We start from the raw sequence: 14,001 nt of genomic DNA on the forward strand, positions 1-14,001 counted from the left end.
GGAGCGCGCGGGAGCTGCCGGCCCCGCCCCCGCCAGGGGAGAAGGAGGGCGGGGAGGACGGGGGCGGGCGAGAGGGAGGGACGAGACTAAGGGATACAGGATAGCCGAGGGAGGTTAGGAGGGGCGGCTGGCGTCCCTAGTGTACCCCGCGTTTCCCCCGGCTCAGAGCCACTAAAGCGCAATGCTTTGCTTGGTGGTTCGCGCCCGGTAGTAATCCGCGCGCCTCGCTTGCTGCAGTTGCTTGCGTCCCCCACCCCACCCCCACCGCCCCGTCATCAGAGGAGTTTGCTGAGGCTGGGCACCACCCCGGGAGTGCCTTAGGCCGAACCGACTGGCGCACGCGGCCCGGCATTAGTGGGTGGCTTCGGCTGGGCCAGACCGAGGCCTCAAGTGTTCCTCTTTTGAGATGGGCGGGGCGCAAGGAACCTCACCACCAGATTGGCAACAGGCGGACCACGTTCCTGCCGTTCTTGATGGTGAGGGCTGCTGGACCTTGATTATTTCTTCAGGATTCTAGCCGCTCAGTCTCCTACAGAATAGCTGGAACTCTGCCCTTATTGCTCTCCTTCCTAGTCCCCCGGCCCGGCATATCTGGGCCTTACCGACCCCCAAGCCTTCATCTATAAGGTGGGACCGGACCACTCCGTAGGATTCCTACTTCTGGTCTCCAAGTCACCCATGCTGAGGTCCCATGGATTTGTAACATGGCAATGATCCCACTGTCTCAGAACAGGGTTTGGGACTAGTCCCCAAATCTCAGCTCGCGTCTACCCTGGATATCTATCCTCTCCACCAAAACTAGCCTTCCCTGAAGACTGCCTACTTCCTCCTATTTCCTCAGACATCTCCTCCCTAAACTTGGGAGATATGCCCTAATTCTTAAGCCTTCCCCAACCAAAAGACTTTACAAATCTGAGGTCTTCACGGGTTCTCTCTGAGAAGACGGATTGGCTCCATTGCCAAGCAGCCAGGCTTTATTCACGTTATCTTTTCTCCACCACCACCCCCCCATGCACACCAAGGGACTCCAAAACACCCAGCGATTCACAGGGCTGCAAACTCTGTATCAAAAAATTAAGACAAGTATTGTATGACAAAAAGATATTTTAATACCAAAGTTGTGGGAAGGCCAGTCAGTATTCCAAACTGAGTAGGGCTCAAAATAGAAGGCAGGAAGCAGGAGGGTAAAAGAACCCTCCTGTCCTTCCGGTCTGTCCCTGGGGCTGGATGCCTCATGACCTCCACCCAGCCCTCCTAGATCCCCTGAATGCTCACTCACAGATCTCTCCTACTTGCCACAAAAGGGAGCCCTGGGGACCACAGCCTCTTGGGTTAGTTTTTCACTATCCAGGCATCCAGGCATCTTAACCATGAGGGACCCTGGGCTTGGGGGAAGGGGGAGGGGAGCGCCTGCTTGCAGCCATATCTGTCTTCTTCCCTCCAGGCCGTCCTTGGCAGGGACGGGAAGGTTTAAGCCTACTCTGGACAGAAGCCCCTCTAACTCAGAGTTGATCCCATCCTGGGAGAGCAAGAGTAGAAGAGGATGTAGCTGGTAGGAGGCCCCAGGCTGTAAACTACCCAGTAGCCAGGACAAGCCCCTAAAAGGGACTGGAACTTTCCTTGTCCTATACGTGTCAGCCTTGGGTCTATGCCCTAGGCAGTGCTGTTGTGTCCACACCCTCCCACCTCCCCTAGTCTGTTTCCCAAGTCCCAAGTCCAGTGTTTTGGGCATCACCGACTGCCAGGGCAGAAGCTAGTTACAGTCCTAGGTGGATGGTGGCTGAGGTCCATGGGAGCCACTCTGAAGCTTACTGTATAACAGCCCTCAGAAAGTGAAAGGAAAACATGAGAAACACACATTGCAGTGGCATTTGAGATAGGCTCTTTAGGGTGGGACCACTAAGACCTGAGGGCCTCAGAACTGGCCACTGTATACTTGGGTAGGAGGCTGGGTATACCAAAGGCACAGTTTCGCAGACTCCAAATGGCTAGCACTCTGCTGTCCCCATAGCCTGGGAGCTCCATCTGTCACAGTGAAAGATGCCATATTTCTGAAGATCCCTTAGAGACCAGGATTTTGGTGGTGAGGCTGGCACCCCTGTTTCAGCGGGCACTCAGGGTCACTCTTCCTAATGCCAAGGTCTCCACCTCCACCTGCCTCTGCTCAGTTTTCTAACTGGACACTGAGTTAGACTGATCTAGCTCACTGTACACCATCGTATCTATCTTGTCTGTTTCCTCGTCTGTAAAATGGATACAATGTGACAAGCTATAGGCTGAGGTCAGGGGGTAAACGAGAGAACTCGTACAAAGATCTAGAAATAGGGCTGGCACTGTTTACAATGGATCGACTGCCTTTGTTACGCCTGGACTTAGCCAGGATCAGTGCAGAAGGGCAAGGCAATACATACTTGAGGGTTTGATCAAAGTAGTCCAAAGAACCCAGAACGGGTTGCAGTCACGCTACATGGGAGCTCTAGAAAAAAAGCAAAAGCTCATTGTACAGCTCTGCATCAGCTTGCTTTGCCAACACCCCTTAAAGCATTACAGCGTATACAGCCTACTCTTTTTAATGCCTGTCTTTCTCTGCTACTGCCTGACACTGCCCAGTGACGTGGCCTATCTTGCAGATTTAGTCTGAGTGGTCAGGAGACCCTCCTACAGGTTTCTGATACTCAGCAGGGTTTGGCTGCAACTCTGGTTCCTCTTTACTCTGCACCATCCCAAGAGCCCTAATTTTGTGCTGGGTTGCAACATTGTAGCTCATTGTACCAAGATCGGGCTTGCACAACGGTATCCAATCCAGGAAGGGGCGAGACAGGGCCAGCAAAGACTCCTCCAACATTAAGGGACCAAGCTGTGCTTCCAAATGCCATTTTTACTGTTGGACCAAAGTAGTTCTAGAAGAGGTGCTGAAACCAGGATACACCCTTAAGGGGGAGGGGGAGGCTTGGCAGCCTTAGGTCCCTGGGATCACACAGGTTACCCTTTCCTAAGAAGACCACAGAACAGTACCTCCAAGAGACACCTCGGCCTATGAGACCAACTGTACCCTAAGGACAAGACAGCAGAGAATGCAACATTAGGCTAGAGCCCAAAGCTTTCGGCTTCAAGGGGAGGGGCAGACATGAGGGGAAAGCTGGAGTCTCCCTTGGCAGCCTGGGTGAAACGCATGGAGCAGGTGTCCAGGGGGGAGTGTTCCAAGAAAGGGAACAAGGACTGTGGTGAGGATCTAAAAAAAACCAGCCTGACTTTGCTTTCTGAGAGGGTGCCCAGTCCTATAGCCATTCCTCACTCCCTCATGCTGACCAGTCACAGCAAGAAGGAGATTTAGGTCCTCACAGGACAAAGAGCTTCTGCCCGCTCAAGGAACAGCCTAGGCAAAGTACCCATTACTCCCCAGAAGACAGAATGAGTGGAGTGTAAAGAAGAGGGGCTGGCCCTGGCAGCTGCCTCCCTCTGCTCTGAGCTGGGAAGCCTGCTGGGCTAAAGGACCCACAACACAAGGCATCCTGAAGTGTGGACAGATGGGCGCCAAGAGGGGGCAGGTGGTGAAGGCACCTACATCAGTGAGGGTTACTAGCCCACTCCCACCTCCAGCTGCAGAGGACAGGTGGGGTCCAGGAAGGAACGAGGCGGTGTCAGCACAGAATCCCCCCATAGTCAGGGACCAGACTGTCATTCCAAATGTCATTTTTACTGCTGGGACAGAGGTGGTTCCGGGAGGGGGCTGAAGCTGAGGTAGGAGCCCAAGGCTGGGAGCCCCCAGCTTGGTGGAGGCCTGCCTTCATAGGAGGGAACTTGGCAGACTTAGGCCTCCAGGACCACACAAGTTGGCTCTGTCCTAGGGAGGGCACAGGACTGCTTGTAGGTCCTTGGGCAGGGAGCCAATAACTGTATCGATGTACAGCTGAGCCCGCTGCAGTGTCACCTCCTTCACAGGGAGCTGGTGGCCCTGTGCCCGCACCTGGAGGGACAGTGGTAGTAAGGGGTGGGCATACTTTTGGCCTGGCAGGTGGAGGCTGGGTAGTAAAGGAGGTTTCTCACCAGCTTTTCTCGAAGTTTCAGGACTAGGTCCACCACTTCCACCTCCGACTTGTCCTTCATCCAGGCCTCAATGTTCTGCTAGGGACATTTCCAGTTCTTCTCACCAGGCTTCCCACCTCCCCTGGGCCTGTACCTTCCCCTCCCTCTGCCTTCCCTCACCGCCTCACAAATAGCTTCCAGGTGTAGAGCCTCCAGCTTCTGGGCCATCTCTTTATGCCGCTGCCGATACCAGCCATCAAAATGGGGGGACTTGAAAAAACGCCTGTGATGGGCAAGGGGCAGCTGAGGAACTGGCCTATATGTTTGGGGCACCCACAGCAGCCTGTGCCCGATGTTTTCCCACCTGTAGAGGCCCAACCAGTCGCCCTTGAGGATGCAGGTGAGCTGGGGTCCCGCGTGTTCCAGGCTACGCAGGAAATCATCCTGGCGGAAGGGGCAGATCTGGGGGGGGCTCTGAGACAAAGTTAACATGAGCTGGGTGTTAAAGAGTACAGGCAGACAGGTCCTACCTTTCAGCGGGATGGAACCCTCCCTCCAGGATGTATCTGAAGATCTTCACCCTATCCTGCTTGGGGCAGATCCCTGGACCACCCTTCAGGAGTTCTGTCAGTATCCCTCCTTGCAGTCCTCATTTCTCTGCCCTGTGCGGGATGCCTGGCAGGCACAAGGTCAACTTCTTGCCCTGGTGACTTTCTGCATCACGGCCACCTTCTCTGTTCCACGCAGACATTCGTCATGGGCCTTCCCTGCTTGGTTTGGGGATTGAAATGGCCCTCCCCAGAACTCCCTTGACTCTACCTTCCAGGGTGTGATGCTCTTCTGCAGTGGCATGAGGCTGGCCATGTAGTGCTCCTGGAGGGTAAGGGACAAGGACAATGTGAGCCACGAGCCCTGCTGTCACAGCCTCTGCTCTCACCGCCCCTCCTATTTCCCCTCACGCCTACTGCTGGCACACCCTGCCCATCTCACCAGGGGAATGATGAAACTCTGTGTGAGTTCTAGGAGGTGCCGCCTCAGCAGGGCACTTTGTGCGTCCCATGGCCTCTTCTTCTGGACGCCCTGCAACAGGAAGCAGGGAACTGAGTCTCAGCGTTGGCTGGTATCAGGCATCCTTCACACCACACCGAGGACCCACGTCCAGGCCCTACCCTATACCTTGAGCAGCCGTTTAAGCAGTGCTTTGTCCCGGTGGAGATGGGCAGTGTATGAGGTGTAGAGGCCTGACAGGAGGTCAGAGCTGTGGCTGTCCATTCAGCCTCCCTTCCACATTCCCACAGCTCTACTGATGATGAAGATGGTTGTCTGATCTGCCTACAGCCCCATTCCCTCGACAGAACCTGCACATCTCTCACCCATCCGTCCTGAGACTCAAGAGACCTGCTAAAGAAGACAATGTCCCCCCACCTGCCACCACGGGGCCTGAGTAGAAAGAAAAAGAGTCAGAAGGCCTGGCCATCCCAACTGGAGGAATCTACCAAGTCCAGGACAGGCTTTACCAGAGTAGACCGGGCTGCAGCCCAAGGGGGAAGCACAGACCTGGCTTGGTGTCGAGGGTCTTCAGCCGCGAGGGTTTTTTAAGCTTGACTTGCTTAGGAAGGTCCCCTGTGAAATACACAGAGTAGCCAAGGTTTGGACCCACAACTCTGCCAATGCCTATGGCCTCAGCAGTATTAGATGTAGAACCTCACCTTAAGTCCCAAGCCAGTGAGGCTTATAGCCCCTGGTCTTCTCACCTGACATCTTGGGCTCCCCAATTCGGAGGACATGAGGCCAGTGCTGGAGTGTTTTGATAAAGAAAGGGTTTGTGACTCCTAGGACCACGTTTGGTCTAGAGAGAGAAAGAGAAAAGAGGCAGAGGCAGGCCTAGGGGAGGTAGTGTGTGAGGCTGGGAAGGGAGGACATGTACTTACGGAGCCTGTGTTCGTGTTGTGAGCTCCTTGAACTCACTGTCGTGAATGGTGAAGTAGGGGCGGAAGTCACAGCAGAACTTCAGGGGCTGTAGGCAGCTGTGGGGTACGGCAACAAAGAATGTGTACGGCTGGGTAACCAAGTACAGCCATGACAGTCTAGTAGGTAAAGTTTGTACCTGGTCAGGGCTAGCACCAGTTCTGAAGACACATCAGGCGAGGGTGCCAGGACCACTAGGGGCTCCCCAAGGAGCATGAGCTCCCACAGGGTTTGCACATGAGTGAGCACTGGCCGGAAGCACCTGGTTCAGGAGAGCAATTGAGTCAGTCAGATAGCTCTGTTACAAAGGAGCTGTGGTGCGCACAGGGTACTATCTCTCCCAAAGACAGTAGTAAGGATGGTCCAAGAGCAAGAGATGTCTCAAGTCATCAAAGTTACCCCATGTTCTGACAGACCACCTGAGCTAGTGCTGGCTTAGGGGGCTTGACCTGGACCCTGCCTGTGAGGGGCTGCAGATCCAGAGCCCCAGGGAATCTACCAATCAAGGGCTCTGTTATTCCTATTTCCTCTTATGCCTCCAGACTAAAGTCCTGGTTCCTACTGGGCCCAGAATGGAACAAGATAATCTCAAAGTCCAGGATCCCTTAAAGATCCCTAGAAAGGCACAAACGGCAGCCTTAGAGAGCAAACGTCTCCCTAGCAAGCTCTCTGGGCACAAAACCTTCCTGTCCACTGTGTCCATTTTCCCTAAGTCAGACACTTGGGTAAGAGGGCTCCTCAAGAATCACTTGGATGAGCAGCCTTTCTTGGCAAGTTGTGCCCTGCATGACATACACACTCGTGTGTGTATGACTATGGGTAGGCTCCCTCAGAGTAGCCTACGGTACCCTACGGGGCTCACCTAAACAGATCCAGTTCATGGACACTAGTGAGGACGACTGGAGCTGGCAGCAGGTTCTGAGAAGTGAAGGGAGTATAGGTCAGGCCAAGGTGAATGTTCTATCTGGTGACAATCCTGCAGCCCCTGCCCCATGCCATTCCCCTCCCCCCAGCACAGGCTCTATACAGAAAATGCTGGTCACCACCATGGCTTTGCCTAGGTTTGGCCACCCACAAAGTAGGCTGGTGAGGCAGAGGTAATAATCACCCAAGCCCAGGGACAAGGCTCAAGCTAAAGCCCAGCTCCTTCTACCCCATCCCCCACCTCTTGGTCACACTGCTGCTTCGGTGGACTGGATTCCAGCTTGTCCACCCTGGATGGGATGCGCACCTAGGGAGGAAGGAAGCAGCTGCCAGAAAGGGAGTAGAGTGTCACCACCACCAACACCAGCATGGCTTACTCTTCAGCTGGTCCTCACCTGAATGACGACTCCCATGATAGGTAGGTTCAGGGTCTGCCCAGGCACGGGGGCTGGCCATTGGTCAATTTCATTACAAACTGTGGACACAGGTGGCCGATGTCAGAAGCCCTTCCAAGGGACTGAGGTGAGACAATGTTGACCATGTCTGATGACCATTTACCTGCTTCCAGGCAGGGTGCCAGCTTCTCAAAGTATTCAGGGGCGATCAGGCTTAGGAGTGACTGAAACAGCCGGACAAATGGCAGGCGGGACACCAGCACTAAAGACTGTGATGATGCAGGGCCAATCAGAGGGCATTCAGCTACAGGCATTGCTCCTGTAACTCAGTAGCTCATGGCAGCCCTGAAGCCATGCCTACCCAGAGCTGATCAGGGCAGCACATCCCCACCATCCCATGGGACAGCTCGACAGAACAGCCTAACTTGTGTATCAGGGTTGGACAAGAGAAAGCCTGATGTCTCTACCTAAGTTAGTATAGATAACCATAGGGTAGATAACCCCTGGCGACAAGCAGGCTTAGGACTGGGCCTAGGGCCTACAGAGGCAAATGTGAGCTGGCTAAATTGTCCTCACCCTGGCAGTATGAAGACATCAGCAAGACTTAAGAAGCTGGGATATTCTGACCCCAAGGACAGAAAGGCCTCAAGTGCCATACTAGGCCAAGAAAGGCTTCAGGAAAGAACTGGGCCCCATAGTGGCTCCTCCTTGGTTTTGCTACCCAGGCGGGCTGCAGATGGGTAGGCACCCTGGAGGCTCAGAGCTCCTCACTAGCTGTCCCCCAACTGTCCACCATTTGCTACCTTCCAGCGGCAGGTAGCTCACCTTCTGGAAGTAGCCCCTCTTCATAGAGCTGTCCTTCACCTGTCTGAAGTACACATAGCCCAGGTAGTGCGCTGGCTCTCTCTGTAAGGAGTGCAGTGTTAAGCCATGCCCTACACAGGCCATTAACAAGATCCAGGGTGACATACACAGGGGCTGTTAAGGAGGAAACTAAAGGCTGGGCATGGTGGTACGTGCCTTTAGTCCAGGCACTCAGGGTTAGGGTTGGGAGGCAGAGGCAGGTGGATCTCTATGAGTTCAAGGCCAGCCTGGTTTAAGTAGTGAATTACAGGACAGGCAGGGCTACGTAGAGAGACCCTGTCTTAAAAAAATTATATATATATATATATATATATATATATATATATATATATGCCGGGTGGTGGCTCATGCCTTTATTCCTTAGCACTTGGGAGGCAGAGGCAGGTGGATCTCCATGAGTTCAAGGTCAGCCTGGTCTATAGAACTAGTTCCAAGACAGCCAGGGCTATCCAAAGAAACCCTGTCTTGGACACACACACCCTTGCAAAAAAAAAGAAAGCAAACCTAAGAATCCAGGAGATTTAGGAGGCAGCTGTCCAAGACTAGCTCCTGCCCTTTCCCTACCACAGCGGGACCCAGGGTTCTCTGGTTCAGAAGGTCTCGGGGACGTCTGCTGACACAGAAAGGACTTAGCCAACAAGAGAGTGCCTAAGGTCTCAGAAGTCCCTGCAGGCCTCTGCTCACTGAGCCAGGGCTTATTTAATCACACAGGTGCCCAGCAAGGGCAACATGATCAACAGAATCAACTTTACTGATCCTAGTGAACCGCGTAAGAGCTGGCCCAGGTGGAGACCTCAGCGCATGATCATCAGAGCAGGGCTCCCAGGGTGGGGCCGGGAGCACTTCTACTCCACAAGCCCAGGGGCTTTAAAGAAGATATCCAGAGCCAGGAGCCTCTGGTAAAAGGAAAGAAGACAGACGAGACATCCCATTACTCACCTGCAGTGCCAAGGGGGCCTTGCTGTTATAAGGTCTGTCGTCACCATGCCAGAGGCTCTTCTGACCTCCACATTGACGCATGCGGAAACTGAACTGAGTGTCTCCAAGGCATCCTGAAAAGAGGCAGCCCCACCACACATTCGTGAATGGGAGACTCTCCTCCCATTGTCGGGGTGAGGACTGTTGCACAAGGGTAAATGCCCACTCAAGGGAAAACTGACCATCTGTTTCCCAACAGACTCCTATCCTGATCCTATACACCACATAAGGGTCTTGGGATGAATCCACACAGAGAACCATCTTCAGTTTCCCTGCAGGAGCCTGGCTCAGTCGGCCTGGGACAGGAAAATCTACTGCACAATTGCCCAGATCTACGGCCGTCTATGGGTTTTAGAGAACCTGGTATCTTGCTGCAGCTGGGGTCTGGCGAGGGTCCATCCTCACAGTGCCTCACCTACTGCTAGCAGCCTACATACCACTGGCCCCATCACTCCACCTTTTGCCCATGACCTTCCAGCCCCAGAGCCAGTGTTCAGGGAGTGTGGGATTATCTACCTGAGTGGGAGTCTGGAAAGGACAGGTAGCAGATGCTGCTTTTCTGAAACAAACAGAGCCCAGTGAAGGTTGGCTCATTCCTGGGGACACCCCTTCCCAAGAAGTCCAGAACCTACCTCCTTATCTGTGAGCCGGAAGTCACTCGGATAGACTAGCTGTAGGAAAAGACAGAGCACTTGGTGAATCTGTATCTGCCTGCGGTAACACCGTCCACTAGCTAGAACAGCTCAGCGGATGCCACAAGCATGTGTTTGCAAGGGCAGGCTGTCTATCTGGTCCACTTTCTGGCCTCCTGTGACCTCCTTCCGTACACGCTGTCTTACATCAGAACCTTCTCCTCGAGTCCGATTCCCCCCCTCTCTATGACCTTCAGCCCTAGTGTATACCGGGTGTTGCTGGCTAGTTTTCTGTCAACTTGACACTAGCTAGAGTCATTTGGGAAGAGTGACTCTCAATGGAGAAAATTCCTCCATAAGACTGGCCTGTGGGGTTTTTTTCTGGGTAGCTTTGGAGCCTGTCCTGGAACTCGCTCTGTAGAACAGGCTGGTCTCGAACTTATAGAGATCCGCCCAGCTGAAGTACATTTTCTTAATTAGTGAATGATGCAGGAAGGCCCAGCCTGTTGTTGGTGCTGCCACCCCTTGACTGGTGGTCCTGTGTGATATAAGAAACCTAACTGAGAGCCAAGCATGGTGGTGCATGCCTTTGATCCCAGGAGTCAGAGGCCGAGGCACTGAGCCTGAAGAAGGTCTGTTTCAGGGGACTCATCCCTCAAAATGCCAACATAAGTGAATGCAAAGCCAGATTGGTCAACATAGTTAGTTTTAGGATAGCCCTGGCTACAAAGACTCTCAAAAAACAAAAAAGTATATGTGAAGCCGGCTGGTGGTGGCGCACACCTTTAATCCCAGCACTTGGGAAGCAGAGGCAGGCGGATCTCTGTGAATTCGAGGCCAGCCTGGTCTACAAGAGCTAGTTGCAGAACAGGCACCAAAAGCTACAGAGAAACCGTGTCTCGGGGAAAAAAACGTATGTGTGGCTGGTTTGGGGTAGCGTACACCTTTATTTAATCCCAGCACCTGCTCAGGAGGCAGAGGCAGGTGGATCTCTGTGAGTTTGTAGCCAGCCTGGTCTACAGAGTGAGTTCCAGGACAGCCAAAGCTACACAGAAGAATCCGTCTTAAAACATACACTCCCCCACAACAAAAAAGAATTATACTTTTCTGTTTAGAAGATTTTAGACTTCTAGCCTCTCAGATCATCTGGGCCATAGCATTTCCCAACTACAAAGGTCCCTTGCAGCAGCTGTCTCAAGGGTCATTTTTCAGCCTTACCTCAGCCACGCTCACCACTTCTCAGGCTCTCACAGGTCCCTTTGACATCAGGATCTGCCTCTGAGACACCTCCACCTACAGCAGACCTGCTGTGATGGTCAGTTGCCTTTAGAACACAGACATTATCTTGGCTGGACCTGCCCTGCCAAGGGCTCACTGACTGAGCCTGAGTCACTGAGCCGGAAACATTTTCTTCTTCCTCCTCTTCTCCTATCTTTCTGGTGGTTTTTGTTTTGTTTTTGTTTTTTGTTGAGACAATGTCTCACTGTGCAGCCCTGGATGTAACTCATTAAGTTGACTAGGCTGATCTTGAACTCATAGAGTTCAGCCTGCCTCTGCCTCCAGAGTACTGAGATTCAAGACACTTGCCACTATCTTCTCTCTCTCTCTCCCTCTCCCTCTCTCTCTCTCTCCTCTCTCTCTCCTCTCTCTCCTCTCTCCTCTCTCTCTCTCTCTCTCTCTCTCTCTCTCTCTCTCTTCAGATACAAGTCTGATTCTTCTGTAGCTCAGGCTACTCTGGAACTCACTATATAAACCATACTGGCTTCAAACTCACGATCCTGCCTCAGCTTCCTGAACGCTGGGGTTTGCATACACCACTATGTCTGGCTGATATTTTCATTTTATCTAGAAGAGAGGCTGCCTTTATGTGTAGGTGGGATGGAGGCCCTCATGCCGGAAGACTACATCAAAAGCCCAAGGCCCTGCCCAGCTGCACACAGCTGGTGACCAGATGCCAAAGGTTGTGAAGAGCTCAAAACAGAGGGGCCAAGCAGGGCCTCACAGGGTCTGGATCTGATTCTAAATGAAAGGATTTTTTTTTTTTTTTTTTTTTTTTTTTTTGGTTTTTCGAGACAGGGTTTCCCTGTAGTTTCTAGAGCCTGTCCTGGAACTAGCTCTTGTAGACCAGGCTGGCCTCGAACTCAGAGATCCGCCTGCCTCTGCCTCCCGAGTGCTAGGATTAAAGGCGTGCGCCACCACCGCCCGGCAAGTGAAAGGATTTTTAGCAGGAGATTCAGACATGAACTGTGGACGACATTGGAGACTGCGGCAAACACAATGTGAAACCTGGGGGGAGACGAACCCTAGGATTCTGGCTTGAGCAACTGAGGGCAGGAGATATTTTTGCCTCTTTGGGGAAAGGGCCACGAAAAATGTTGCAGAAGATATTTTGATGGGTAGGCAGTCAGGCCTTGGAGACCGTCTCTTTCTTGGTCAGGGAAGCGCTCTTAGAACTCTAAAGAGGCTCCTCTTGGAGAGGTGGCAGTCAATAAGAAAGAGGAGGTGGCTAAGCTAGTCACTAGACCAAAGAAGTGGGGGAAAGGTCAGCCTGAGGATACAGAGTATTCAGAGAGGCGCCTAAGAGGACCCTACACCAAGCAGGAAGACTACAGGCCAGGAGGCCATAGGATGTGCTTCCTGGAGGGTGGGCGCGAGGCTTTGAGGAATGACTGGGAGGAAAGGAGCAGCTGGGGTGCAGGCGAGGGAAGGGAGGAGCATGGGGGGGAGGGACATCGGGAGAGGAGGGACGTCCGGAGAGGAGGGGCGACGGGAGAGGTTCAGGTCGCCGAAGAAGAGGCACGGGGACAGTTCTGGAGGGTTGACCAGCCCATAGCTTACCTCCAGCGCCTGGCCCAGCTCCAGATCGAAGGTGACCACGCACACACACTCCAGCCAAGCAGAGAAGCGCGCCCAGGGTATCGCCGAGGCCTGCGCTGCACGGCCGGAGGACGTGGACCTAGTCACGCCTAGACCTCCGCCAGCTTGCCGAGGCCCGGTATCCACCGGCACCTCCATAGTAGTAGCTCAAGCGATACCAACCAGCACGTTGCGGGGGAAACGCAGGGGTTCACCTGGCCCGCCTAGGAGCAGTCGAGCTGCCGCCGCCGCAGGCCAGATGGTCCCCTGAGCAGCCGCGCGCCCCCTGGCGCCAGAGGAGCGCCCGCCCTGGGGCGTCGGCTAATGTACCAGCGAGAAAGGCCCCAGCCGGTTAGAGGGGTCTAGAGCTGGTGGCACTTCCCTACAGTGGAGGATGCGTGACCCGGGTCCGCCCGTGGAGGGTGGTGGGATAGTGCGGCTGTCAGTCTGACCGGCGAGCAATGCTGGTTCTGATATCCCTGGCCCGCATCTGATTCGATGGGACTTTGGGCGTGTAGTGGTGCCTACCAGGGGGCGTCAGACGTTTTCGCTTTTTCGAACAACGTAGAATTGTATTGGACCACCTAGGGGTATCCGCCCCGGCCGAGGGTTGTGAGCTTAATGTTCATTTTGCGTGTCATCGCTACAGGAATTCGTCATCTATAGCATTCACACCGGTACTGACCAATCTAGTTATAGACAAACCTCAAAATGAGCTCAATCTTTTAAAAGTGTGAAAACCACTTCCGGGCGGTGGTGGCGCAGGCCTTTAAGGGGAGGTAGAGGCAAGCGGATCTCTTGAGTTTCGACCTGCGTGGTCTGCAGAGGAGTTCCAGGACAGCCAGGGCTGCACAGAGAAACCCTGTCTCAGCAAAACAAAACAAAACAAACAGGTGTGAGAAATGTTTGGGCCTGAAGAGAATAAGCGAATAAGAATGCAGGCTGCTTTTCCTGAAAAGTTGGACTTGAGTCTCAGCACCCGCATGGCATCTCACACCTGTAACTGCACTTCCTGAGAATCCAATGCCCTCTTATGACCACCATGGGCGCCATGAACGCACAGGGTGCACAGGCAAACACTCTAAAAACAAATTTTTAAAAAACACCTCAATGTTTTAAGTTCAAAAGTTTTAATTTTGTGTCTGAATGTGTAGCCCTTTTTGTACTTCCTTGGGGTTCCCTGTCCAGGGTTGGCACCATTGATAGACCATGTCTCCACCCACCAACTCTTTACAAAGCTAGCCAAATTGGCATGTCTGCCCCAGACCCACTCCCACTCCAGGCTGGTGTGCCCACTTTCACTAGCAAAGAGGCAGCCTGGTGACCTAATGCTGCTGCCTCTAGGAGTAAAGAAGTTT

The 14,001-nt window shown here is 53.4% G+C and overlaps 1 protein-coding gene across 5 annotated transcripts; it reads right to left on the reverse strand.

The window, feature by feature from the left end:
- Positions 1 to 3,676: 3,676 nt before the first annotated feature.
- Positions 3,677 to 13,155, reverse strand: Dennd6b (DENN domain containing 6B). Of its 5 annotated transcripts, XM_038343047.1 has the most exons (21): positions 12,626 to 12,764; positions 11,006 to 11,094; positions 9,788 to 9,826; positions 9,672 to 9,714; positions 9,117 to 9,229; positions 8,139 to 8,219; positions 7,477 to 7,582; positions 7,314 to 7,393; positions 7,160 to 7,225; positions 6,857 to 6,912; positions 6,134 to 6,256; positions 5,958 to 6,053; positions 5,781 to 5,875; positions 5,584 to 5,649; positions 5,203 to 5,267; positions 5,017 to 5,106; positions 4,846 to 4,899; positions 4,391 to 4,500; positions 4,207 to 4,309; positions 4,048 to 4,125; positions 3,677 to 3,967 (listed from the first exon to the last, which is right to left on the reverse strand). In XM_038343047.1, exons 5-21 carry the CDS (start codon positions 9,195 to 9,197, stop codon positions 3,845 to 3,847), a joined length of 1,473 nt encoding a protein of 490 aa, XP_038198975.1. In that variant the 5' UTR covers positions 9,198 to 9,229; positions 9,672 to 9,714; positions 9,788 to 9,826; positions 11,006 to 11,094; positions 12,626 to 12,764; the 3' UTR covers positions 3,677 to 3,844. The 5 variants fall into 5 exon arrangements, 3 of the variants coding, with proteins under 3 accessions (XP_038198975.1, XP_038198973.1, XP_038198974.1); XM_038343045.1 differs by lacking the exon at positions 11,006 to 11,094 and having other exon boundaries at positions 12,626 to 13,155; XM_038343046.1 differs by lacking the exon at positions 11,006 to 11,094 and having other exon boundaries at positions 4,048 to 4,122; positions 12,626 to 13,153.
- Positions 13,156 to 14,001: the final 846 nt, after the last annotated feature.

The sequence above is a fragment of the Arvicola amphibius genome, chromosome 9 (assembly GCF_903992535.2).
Source record: "Arvicola amphibius chromosome 9, mArvAmp1.2, whole genome shotgun sequence".
Classification (NCBI taxonomy): Eukaryota; Metazoa; Chordata; class Mammalia; order Rodentia; family Cricetidae; genus Arvicola; species Arvicola amphibius.

What these genes read in the sequence shown, in the direction of transcription:
- Dennd6b (XM_038343045.1), bottom strand. Translation starts at nt 12,802, where the DNA reads ATGGAGGTGCCGGTGGATACCGGGCCTCGGCAAGCTGGCGGAGGTCTA. An exon ending in AGCTGGGCCAGGCGCTGGAG is followed by an intron (nt 9,827 to 12,625) that starts GTAAGCTATGGG and finishes CTTTTCCTACAG; the next exon opens with CTAGTCTATCCGAGTGACTT. An exon ending in AGAGGGGCTACTTCCAGAAG is followed by an intron (nt 7,583 to 8,138) that starts GTGAGCTACCTG and finishes GCATCATCACAG; the next exon opens with TCTTTAGTGCTGGTGTCCCG.